General features: G+C 46.5%; 1 protein-coding gene across 1 annotated transcript in view; it reads left to right on the top strand.

The window, feature by feature from the left end:
* Positions 1-12,228, top strand: part of RTN4 (reticulon 4) — a 543,567-nt gene that overhangs the window by 262,500 nt on the left and 268,839 nt on the right. Inside the window, exon 4 of the mRNA XM_069608239.1 lies at positions 7,850-8,057. Within this exon, the coding sequence (XP_069464340.1) occupies positions 7,850-8,057 (208 nt within the window). The remainder of the gene's footprint in view (positions 1-7,849; positions 8,058-12,228) is intronic.

Genomic DNA, 12,228 nt, shown 5'->3' with positions numbered 1-12,228 from the left:
GTAAATAAAAGCTTTCAATAGTCCTTGGGCATCTTTTCAAACCTTCAACTTACACCCTCTTATCAAAGAGAACCCAGATTTCCAGGTTGTTAGCTAGTTCTGAAAAACTTTTCTATGGAACTTTGGCAAGCGCTTTAATGCTCAATAGAGATTTCTGTGGTGGCTCAGGAGAATAGACCAGCTGAATTGGCTGCAGTTTCAGATGCTTTAACGGGGGAAAGTCACTGCTTCAAGTTTTCACGTTGCGTGGAATGGGTAAAGTGTTCTAAAAATTCATGTTTGGCTTTGAGTGGTCATCCGGGTCTTCACATTTGCTTGCTAATCAGCACAAATATTGGAGAGGAATTGTTTTGCTTATAGTTTGGATTAGCAATGTTCGGAGGAATATTTTCTCGTAGGCCTAGCCAAAGAGATTTAAGTGCTTTCCATTGGAACTGACACAATGGGGACTGTGACCCGGGTCATGTCTCAACACATTGCTATGTGGTGTCATGTCTAGTTGAAGGCTTTATTCTTAAAACAAACTCTGAGAAAAGTTCCTTGATTCCCCCTTTTAATTGGAAGACGACTTCACCAGTGGTAACACAACTAAAATAGAATTTGCAGAATAGCAACAAACTTGTACTGTTGGATGACCAGCCCAAGGCTTCGGCTTGGACAACATATGTCTCATGGCACAAGATGCCTACCTCCTGTGGGAGCAGAGAACACTCTATTGGAAGACCTGTTTTCCTAGTGAATTGGGAGAAGTCTGAAGTCGGTCCTACCAAGAGAATGGAGTTCCTGGGCTTCATAATGGACTTCGTGCAGGGGACCCCAAGTCTGGCGTTGAAGAAAGTCAACATCAGGAAGGACATCCAGGACCAGGTGTCTGAGGGAACTGGAGAAGATAGTGGGGAGGCTTGCTGCCTCAAAGGATTTTCCCGGGACCCCGTACACTTTTTTTTTTTTGGTTCCATCCTGGATCTTGTGATAATCAGACGCCAGCTGCAGGGACGCATGCTGCGGAACGATCTAGATTGGGGGTCGCTGGTCCGCCGCAGAGAGCCAACTGCACATCAACTGCCTAGAGCTTCTAGCGGCTCCATCGCAATCAGGAGTCTGACTCGGGATAGAGTGCAGTGTTGCATCCTGCTGAAGATGGCCAATGTGTCAGCCATATGATATATCAACAGGCTGGATGGCAATAGCCAGGGCATTCTGGCACTTCTTCTTGGACAAGAGAATCTTACTCATAGCTGAGTACATGCTGGGGTTGGCCAACCAGGTCACGGATTGGAACTCTCATCACTTCAGGGACTCTGGCAGCTGGGCAGGGTGACATTTTGCACTCTGATGAATCTGAAAGGGCCATGCATGACGGATCTCTTCGCGTCCAGGCTGAATCGCCAACTACTGCGTTTCTTCAGCTGGAGCCTGGATGCTTGTAACGCTCCTGTCTTACTGCATGACAGAGCAGAGATCCTCCTGGAACCTATGTGACTCCTGCACCCACTAGTACTACAGGGTACCCTCGGGTTGATGGCCTTGGTGATTTCAGGAGTACCTGGAGATAGCTAGGCCTTTCGGGAGAATGCTTATCAACTTTGAGGCCTGGGTGCCCAAGACAACAAAATCCTACAGTACCGCTTTAGCTAAGTGGCGCAGCTGGTGTCTGGCGGAGCGTCCATCCCACTTCTGCGGATGTAATCCGTCGGTTTTCTAGTGGCACTGGCCCTTCAGGGTAAGCCCTATTGAGCGGTCAACGCCTACAGGTCCACCATTTTAACGCAGCACAAGCAGGTGCTGAGTGCCCCGATAGGTGAGCATGCCTTGATATCCAGACTGCTGAAGTGAATGAAGGCCATCCGGCTGCCCAAACTAAAATCTTTGCACCTATGGGACCTGGACGTAGTGCTCTGGTTTTTGCGAAGGTGGCCAGACAAATCCCGGACCTGTCCAGGAAAGGGCTTTCCGCGAAGCTAGCTATTCTGTTAGGTCTACCAACATGCAAGATTTTTGGATGTGGGAGTACTTGAAATGGATAGTACGTCTTTTTCACCAGAAGGCGTAACCTTTCACATGAGGCGAAGGACCAAGACTGCCATCAGCTTGATGTCCTTTCCCACGTTATCCAGGGCAACCTAAGCTGTGTCTCGTCGGGTTCCTTAAGGAGTATGAGGCAAGGACTGCACCACTCAGGCCTGCGGGGGCGAGCAGAGTATTCATCGCACTCCGCAAAACCTTTTTTAAGCAGTGTTGGTGGACTATGGATTGCTTTGGCGCACATTTGGCAAGTTGCACCATTGCTTTGAAAGCGTTTGCTTGCGGAGCGTGGCTCCAAGATATCACAAGAGCCGCAGATTGGTCAAATGAATCGACTTTCAAGACCTAAGGCAAGTCGAGCAATAGGCCATCATACAAGCGCAAACAACGTGGCTGTCTGATAGGGCGCAAAGGCAACGAAGTATGCAATTGCTCGCCCGGTGATGTTCTGAATGTCTGTATATTCTCTTCAGGTGCAGAGGTTAAATTCACAGGCTCCTGAGGACCTGACCTTGAGTCGGACAAGGGCTTGGACCACATCCAAGAATAGTGCCATGTTGGGCATTAATAGTTCTGATAGTTCTAGTTGAGCCTCAATGGCCTTCCAGTTACTATAAGAGTTCTGTGAGCAGCGTCAGAAAGAGGAAGGATCAGCAGGGTTTGTCGTGAACCGTGCCTTGATTGGTGGGCAGAGTCATGTGAGGGACATGTCAGGAGCAGTCGTTTTATTGACTGACTTTCTGTGGAAAGTTGTTCTTGGATGTTTACAACTTGAATGAAACTTTGTTTTGCTGATCAAGTGGTATGATATATTTTATTTATATTGCACTCGTACACAGGTGTTTCGTAGTGCGACCAGGCAAAGGGAGGGGAACCGGGGAGAAACGAACAACGATCTTACTAGGCCCAGTGACATTGAGAACGCGCAAGTGCATGAGGAAAGTGCAAAGAAGGGGGGAGAAAATTGGAACGTGCAGAGCATAGGAGAGAACAAAATAATAAGTCCAGTATATAAATAAAGGTGATGAACAGTGGTAGTGCAGCCGGTAAGTGGCAAAGTGCTAGGTTGGTCAGATAGGGTGTATCTGAAAGTGCAGAAGAGTGGGTGGGGGACTGTATGGGTACAGATACAGGCCCGAGTGCATGGGGTGGCTCTGAGGCAGTGCAGTGGGGTGGCAGGGTGAAAAGGTACCTGGGCCCAGAGGACAAAGGGTGACCAGGTGCACAGTGCTGAGAGAGAAAGCAGATCAGCAGGGGAGAAGAGGGGCAAAGGCAGAAGCGAAGAGGAAGGTCTTGAGGAGCTTCCAGAACCATCGATGGTTCTCAAGTTCCAAGGTGGCAGGGAGGCAGTTCCAAAGGGATGCCCCAGCTGAAGACCGAGATCTACCCCCATCTCGTTTCTTCAAGAAACGACTTGACCCTAAGGGAGTTGCAGGTAGAGAAGCGCAGGGCTCGAGGGGGGGGGGGAGGTATTTACGGAGAGATGGTTATTTTGGTAAAGCATAACTAACACTTAGCCCCTCTGTGTCTTTCATAGAATTATGACTTGCTAGAACGTTAGTATGGAAAATTAGAACTAGGCATATGGTTGTTTCAATTACCTTCTTTAGCATGCAACAGTTGTGCACTCTTCATCTAGACAATGGCGCTTGTTATTTCGTGCTGTAATACTTCAGCCACTTTTTTTTGAGGTTTTCTAATATATCGGTCACTGTCTTGAGTTCTTTATTGGTGGTGATGATTTCGCTATGCACCACTTGATGAAGTCTATTGGCCTTCGAAAGCTAATGCATTGCGCCATCCAAATTTGCATAATATTTCCAATTCGTACAATAAAAGATATCACAACGTGCCTTTTCTGTTGGTGTTCTTTGTCTGACCGAACATACTGCAATCTGCTCGTTTGCTCCCCCCACACGCTTGATGGAGAGAGTGGGTGGGGGTTAAATAAGACAGCCTGCTAGTTGGTGTGGCTTCGCACAGCTAGTGTGACAGCAGCCAGTTGCTATGTCACTGTGACCTCCGAATGCCCTAGCAGGAAGTGAAACGGAGCTAGTCAGCTGTGGAAGCGCTGGGTGCATGCAAGCAGCCTCAAGATGGATGCCAAATTTGGTCAGTACCTTTCTCCCTTTGCATGCTAATTTTCTTGCGGGATTTGCAGTCTATGCTGTATGCTTGCCTTATTGCCTTCAAAAGCAGCTGTGAGATTTTTCAAATGTCATTAGTTCAGGTCGGTTTATATCTGGGCAGCAGGTTACAAGTATGAGCATTTTGTAGCAATGCTGTTCGGATCGTGAAACCTTTTACCCACTCTTTTGTACAAATCTGAAACTGATGCTCGTTAATTCGCGTTGCCATACGGGAGAGGATTGAAGCCGAGGGGTAATTGGATGAGTTGCTCATGTAAGGCACGGTGCAGACGGACCGTGCTATTTTTAGCTGTTTGAGATGCCAGTACAAGCTCTTCAAATGGAGGCAGCTGCTTGTTCCTATGCTTTTTGGAAGGAAGACTCCCTTCACCAACCTCCAAAAGAAAGCTTGTTTGTCCGCCTGTTAACAAATAAGACTGTAAAGGGGCATTTTGGGTGTTTAGCCCCACGTTTTTGTTTAGTTATTTTGTAAATTTAAGAAAACCATCGACTGACGCATTAATTATACTGCATGCATTTTGAGTTCCCCTGTGGGCGAAGGATGGGTCGAAAGGGATTAAAACGCGGCTCTATCCCATAGCCACGTTCATTTAGGGTTTAAAGACAGCATATGTAAGGGTATAGCGGTTAATGGTGGAGTAGGGTGGCTCCGATTCTCTCCTCGCGTAGCTTTGGGTAATGGCGGTGTTGGTGCCTGCGAGCGAGCTGGTGGAGGTACGTGCAGCGAGGGCTGTACGCTGGGTTTAATGCTGCTCCGCAGTCCGCACAGCGCCTCCCTTTGTCTGACATTACAGTTACTCCATTCAGAGAGCTCTCCTATTCATAGGCTAATCACGACAAAATGTGTGCAAGTGGGATGGGGGCAGGGCGAATCTTGGACTAGAAAAGAAAAAAGCGCTCATGTGATTTGGGAGCCAGAAGACGTGTGCCGCCTGAGCTCCACCGAACATTCAGCCTGGCCGGCACCACGCCAGTTTAACGGAAAACACGTAATCGCCACATTTTATTTATTCATTGGAAATAACGTGTTTTTTCTTCTAAAACCCCAGTTATCATCGAGTGTGGTCAGTGGTGTTGGAACTGCATTGTCGAGCTCTGTGCCAAACATGCCAATGTCTTTATCCACAAGGACCTTGTATGGTAGATGTCCGCTTTTATGCCCAATTGCAGAAGCCAGTTTTATTCGCCCTTCCCCCAAAACACAAACCTACTTGAGCTAAATTAATATTGGCAATTTCAAGTGCCAATGTAATTGCTCCTTTTGTTTTTCAGGGAAGCTGCAAGCATACATTTGGCTATAATCGGAAATTATCGTGACTTTTCTTTATTAACGATTGTTCCTCTATTGCAACTTGCTTGCAAAATCCATTGGCCTCGCCTCGAGTCGCACACATTCGTGGCAGGCAGTTCAATCTAGTTAGAGCCGGTGCCAACCGTGCTATCCTTTCTCGCCCTTTGGACGGGGTAGTGGGTATACTCCTCCCCCTTTGTGCATCCGTTGTGGAGGGTGCAGAAGTCGGAGACAGCGATGTTTACACAGCACGTGTCATGACTAGCAACGCTCTTAGCATGTTTTGCAAGTCTGTTATCTTCAGTAAACTGATCGGTATTTCTGGGCAAGGTGTTGCACCTTGTCGATTTAACGTGAGCTTTGCCATTTTCAACCCAATAAAATAGTTTGGCGAGTTTGTCCTTTGATTATAGGTGATCGAAGTCCCCTAAAATCTAATTCCCGAATAACCTTACCAATTTGCTAATGGCAAAATGACGTACTAGATGCGTCTTTTTAGAAGTGTCTCAGGATTTTGTGAGGATGGCACACCTGTTAAAAGGGAGCTAGCTGTGGCCTCTGCGTGACGACGCGATTTCAAATAGTTTTCCCTAGTCGGTTAGCGCTTTTGATTGGAGAACTGCCTTTTATTGTAGTGTGTTACTTAAGACAGCTTTTCTTGTGTGTGTAAGTGGATAACTTTTTGGTTGATGTGTCGGTTAACAAATATCTTTAATCATGTGCCGAAAAAAAGTCATACTTGTAGATCCATTTGAAATGTACCATGAGTGAAGAAGGGCTTGTATTCTTCTAAACTTCAACCTAGTGTGGGGGCGGGAAGCGGTTTTATTTTTTGGGTGACTAGTATGTAGCAACATGACTATTGGGACAAGGACTTAGCCTCAAAGGAACACAAAAAAACACAGTGGTCGGCCAAGTGAATAATATGGGTAAGACACAGCCACCTGCTGTTGTCAGTTTGTTTGCATTGTTTGGACTGGGGTGTGGTGTTTTGACTCTGCCATTGTCTCTTTCCCATTAGCCAGTAAGATAGCTCAGTGAGTTACACAGTCTGGCATCTGTGTTCAGTCTGAAGAACACCCATTCAAATCTCCTCTCAGCTCTCCGCCAATACATTGGTACCACATAATGGTAATACCAACACCTATTACAGCTCGACTCGAATTGGGAGTGGGGGGGTAGGGAGGTCAAATGTTTCCCTGCAGTGATCTGATTGGAAGTGGGGGATGGGGGTTGGTGCCTGTCTGCTGTTGACCATTTTTAATTCATGCCGCGTGCTCTTGGTGTTTTTTTTTTTTAATTTTATGCTTACATTTATAAAGCGCACTAAGCAGCCCTCGGGCATCGCGGCGCTGTTTTTGATACCACAATGTTTCCTTCACGCCCTGGTTTGTTACTTTCTTTGCAGGCAGGGGCGTTGCTAGGGGGGGGGGGCAAGGGGGCTATAGCCCCTGATCTTTTGGCTGTAGCCCCGGATAGAATCTCTGGAGCTACAGCCAAAAGACTAGCTAGCCCCCAGTCCCAACAGTTCCGACATCAGCTTAGCCCCGGGTCTTTTCCAGACCTAGCAACTCCCCTGTTTGCAGGTAAATCAGTTAAATTGTATGGGGAATTTCACATTTCTGATGGGCCCCTACTTCCCTTTTCCTTGGAAATGTGGAGTTGGTGTGTCCTCTGTAGTTTTATGGCTAGATAAGTGTTTATTCATCCGCCGTATTTTTACTTACTAAACATTTGGGTCGGGTGGAGGGGAAAGGCCCACTGTACTGTGGCTTAGTGAGGGAGGGTGGGTACTGTTACTACACGAGGGAAGAGTGGTATCTTTTGTCACCTAGCAGTTTCGTGTACCTCTCCTCTCCTCTTTCCTCCTTGGAGCGGTGTCATTGGTTCCATTTATCAACGGGGTGGATCCTGCCTGGATATTTGAGTTGTCGAGGGTGGTATTGTGTGGCCTGACTGGGTCTTCAGCTCCCGAAGGGACGCCCAGATCGAACACTTCCCTGCCTAAAAGTGCATAGGCTGGGCACTGTTGCTCCTGCCATTAGGGCGAAGGATACTTTGGGGGAATTTTGGGGGGGGGGGGGGCTCTGGGAACATCTCCTATGTTTCTCGCATAGTTTGTGGGCTTCCCCGGGCCCCAGCGCTTCTCTTCTTCCTAAAGAAGACTGGGCCGAGAATGTGACTTTTCCCCACCCACTGTCTATTTGATGATTTTTTTGTAATATCTAAGTTTCTATAACGTGAGACCTTGCCTCCTGTTCCCTCAATGCTGGTCTGAGAAGTTGTGGAGTAAAAATTTGAGACCCATTCGTACTAACGGATTAGCGGTCATGAATTAGTGTCTGTAGATTTTTTAACTATTTTTTTATATTTTTCCTTTTAGTTGTGGACCTTCTGTACTGGCGAGATATCAAGAAAACTGGCGTGGTTTTTGGTGCCAGTTTATTTCTGCTGCTGTCACTGACTGTCTTCAGCATTGTGAGTGTGTCAGCGTACATTGCATTGGCCCTGCTCTCAGTTACCATCAGCTATAGGATATACAAAGGTGTTTTCCAAGCAATACAAAAATCTGATGAAGGCCATCCATTTAGGTGAGTTATTATTTTTTTTTTTTTTAAATTGTCATTCTAGTTCTCGCCACTTAAAAAATATCTGTCACAATTTGATGTATTTTCTATGCACAGAATTTGTGAGTCATGTAAGGAGGGATAGCGTTTTTCAGGAATCGTTGTTAGGGTGTTATTCAGTCCTAATGGTTGCCTGAAATCACCTGGGTTTAATGCCGTTCTCTGTTTGCCTTCATCCTCAACCATAGTGAACTCTGCACCGCCTCCTGGATGGACTTGTCCGTTGCACAGTATACCCCCCATGTGTCACACTGGCCTAGCCCCACCCTCCTTGTGTACCATACCCACCTACCGTCTCTTTTGTCTTGAACAGTGCAGCCAGCCGGTGGTCAAAGTGTAAAAAAAAAAAAGTAGTGGAACTATGCCCCACCCCTTGCATTCCACCCCCACACACTAATTCCCCCACCAACCCTCTTCTCAATACAACCTCCATCCTATCTTGTGTCCTGCTGCTTCGTGAGTTCACCCCAACACCTTTTTTACCATTGTACTCTGAAAAATGAAAAACCCCTTCTTGAGATCACCATTACTTTCAGTCATTATTGCCCACAGCATGCAGTTATATTCACCTCCTGCCTTTCCAGTCACACACCACGATCACCTCTTAAGAAACGTGCAATAGAAGACAGCCCCCAAATCCCTCCATTGTTCACACTATCCTTTAACCAATTGTCAAACCGAAGCAGAGCTCTTCTCAGCGAAAAAGCTAGTGTTCAACCTGGGAACACATGGTCCCTACGAGTGTAGCATGTTAATGGCTCAGGGATGGGATTTACAGTATGTCCCAAGCAGGAAAGTGAAATAAATGGAAGGAACGGCTGTACCGGCAAGATATCTTGGAGAGGTATGACACCAGTACTTAACCTCCATGACACTGGTTCGAATCCCATTGGCGGAGGAGGACTTGGAAAAAAATAACAATGTATTTATATTTATTTATAACACGCACCCACAGGCCCAGGGGCATCAGGGCGCCAAATTTTAAATGATTTACATACAAAGTTCACATCGTTACATACATGTATTTACAGTGGAAGTTAAGAAGGTGAGATATAGTGTCAGATATATGTACATGCAAGCACAGGGCATAAGCCAGGGTATGACATAGAAAAAGTAAGGCGGTCATCATGGAGTTAACATAAATACGGCAGGTACAGTATGCCATAAAATTGAAAAGAGGCTCAGACTGGCGATTGCGAACTATGACATATAATTAAGGAATGCCTCCGTTCTGCTCGAAGAGCCAAGTTTTCGTTTTTAACTTGGAGTCCTCATTATTATTAAGGCATTTGTGGGTGAGGGCGAGTGTTTTCAGTGAGATTCTCTGCTTGACAGGTAGCCAATGTAGGTTAGTTCTAGACTCAGAAATGTGATGGTTTCTGGGAATGTTTAGAGCTTCCCTAATGGCATTATTCTGGGTGATGTGTAGATTCCCTTGGCTAGTCCCTAGGTAGAGAGCACTGCAATAGTCAATTTTAGACATGAGCGTTCTGGCTAGGGTGATGGTATTCGGTGTGGTCAGAAACGGTCTGCAAGCTGCAATAAGTTTGCAGGTGTAGGCAGAGGCTGATCTGACTGCATTAGTTTGTCGTGTCAAAGACAGAGTGGTGTCAACCACTCAGAATGGTGAAACCCATGGTTATGGTGTCTTTAGAAACCTTAATGATGTTTCCATCCATGATGAATGACTGATAGGACGGAGATAGTTTTTTGAGACGTTGCAAGGAGCACAGGATGAGGAGCTCCGTCTTGTCGTCGTTGAGGCATAATTCGTATTGGGTCATCCAGGCCTGGATGACCAGATAGACGTCATTCAAGGCCTTGGTGTCCGCTATATAGTCGCCAGTGATGGGAATGAGTATCTGGGTGTCGTCAGCATAGTTGGTGTAGGAGACACCCAGATAGTCAAGTACATCAGAGTGGTTAAGTGAAGACGTTATAGAGTGTAGGTGACACACAAGAACCTTGAGGGACGCCGCAGTGAATCGGGGCGGGGTCTGCGGAGGGTGAGAAGACCCTCGTGGATCTGTTGCTCAGAAAGGATTTGATCCACGCGGTGGCTGAGTCAGAGAAGTTGGCAGCAGAGTGGAGGTGCTGGCATAGGATTTGGTGATTGACCAAATCAAAGGCTGTGGAAAGGTCTAGGAGTAGTAGTAAGGCTAGTTTCCCGTTGTCTTTCAAGACCTCGATTTGGGTTTTCAAATCTATCAAAGCTGTTTCGGTCCCATGTCTGGGACGAAATCCCGATTGACGTAGGCCCAGGAGATTATTGGATTCCAGGTGGTCTTGAATCTGCAGGTATGCAACACAATCTAAAATTTTAAGCAGGAACGGGACAGTGGTTATGGCTCTGAAATTAGTAGGTATGGTTGGGTCTAGTGATGGTTTTTTCAGCAGTGGGATCACCCATGCGTCTTTGAGGTTGTCTGGGACAATACCTGTTTTGAAAGAGTTAATAAAGGTTGTGATGAAAGGAGCCAAGTCGTGGGCAGAGTCCTTAATGATGGGGGCAGGGCAAGGATTGCCTTGACAGTTGGACGGTTTGATTCTCTTGATGTCTTCCACCTCAGCAATGGTGAGCGGGGAAAAGGCAAAAAGTTTAATATTAGTAGAGGGTAGAGCGGCAACCCCTAAAGGAGGACGGTTGTCACGCTTCAGGCTGTCTTGTTTGTCTTTGATTTTGGATTGTAGAGTGGAGATTTTATTCAGTAGAGCGGACTGAATGTTGGCACACCATTTACTATCTTTAGTACAGGTGTCAGGTGGGGTGGCTGGGGATTCAAGTTCCTTTAAGTTCTTAAAGTTCTTTTGTGTTAGTCTGCTTACATGATACAGTTATTGAGAGATTCCTTTTTAGCAAGGATGATCGCATCTTTGTAAAAGATGGAGGCAAGGATGAAGCCGTCCTTATGCTCGTCTGAAGGGTGACTTTTCCAGAGGTTTTCAGCGCAGCGTTTAGCTTTGTGGAGCACTCTTAACTGGGGTGTGACCCAGGCGTTGAGATGTGCATGCGGTTTAGACTTCCTAAATTCGATCGGGGCAATTGAGTTAATGGCTGTGAGCATGGTGCGATGTCTGCTAAGGTTGTGGGGTCAGTGGGAGAGTATGTGGCTGTATTGAGAGATGGGAGAAGCAGTGCAAGTAGTTTCTCTTTGGTTATGTCCCTTTTATTTCTCGTGGGGAGGGCTGGTGCCTCTCGTAGGAGGAGAGCGTGGGGCTGCTTCAATATTAAAGCTGATATGGTGGTAAGACCATAAGCAGAGAGTTTTGGCGAGGACATTGATATTGCAATTGGTACCGGCTAACCAGTCAAGGGTCCTCCCTTTGGTATGGGTGGTTTCTTGAATGTGCATGGTGAACCCGAAGTCAGTTAGGACATTCTCCAGGTCAGAGGCAGGAGGGTCTTTGGACAGATGACACTCCTCCATATCAATAGGGTAACACCCAAAGCACCATATCAGACCCGGGATTATCCCTTTCGGACACTAATCATAAATTGTGTTCACCCATCGACACACATCAGCATTCAGGCCGGTAGTTCGGACCTGCATTCATCGACTCCACAAGTTTCTTATCTGCCTCCACTCTTCCTCAAACGGCCCCCGCTCTTTTCTTACAGAGTCATGCCCAGCAAGGCCATCACAAATGGCAGAAATGTGCTATATAAGACCACTGTGCTTTTCGTTGCAATGCAATAGAACACATGAGTATTTACAGCAAATAATCCTTGGGTTTCACTGAAACGTGCGTGGCATGCAAAGGAACTGGTTGTCAATGGGGCATACCCCAGAGACAGTCCCGAAGGTGAGCAACCAAATCCTGCATGGAATATAGGTAGGATCTCCATCACAATAGCGTGCAATGCGGGAGAAAAAAAGAATGGGGACCTTTGCATGAGAAACTATTCCTCATATTGCATCCAAATTAGGTGTTCTATTGTCTGATCACTACACGTAAAAATGGCAAACTGCATTACAGAAAGACATGAAAAGGTAACTGCAATTACTTGATAAATTGACCTTTAAATTGCAATCAAATTGGGTAGACTGTAGTCTGCTTCTCACAATTGCAGGAAAATGACAGCTGCTAGTAGATCAGCACTGCAACCTTCTTTAAGAGTTGGACTATGAAGGTT

The sequence above is a fragment of the Ambystoma mexicanum genome, chromosome 4q (genome assembly GCF_040938575.1).
Source record: "Ambystoma mexicanum isolate Mex_15411 chromosome 4q, UKY_AmexF1_1, whole genome shotgun sequence".
NCBI lineage: Eukaryota > Metazoa > Chordata > Amphibia > Caudata > Ambystomatidae > Ambystoma > Ambystoma mexicanum.
This window is presented reverse-complemented; position numbering and strand designations above follow the sequence as displayed.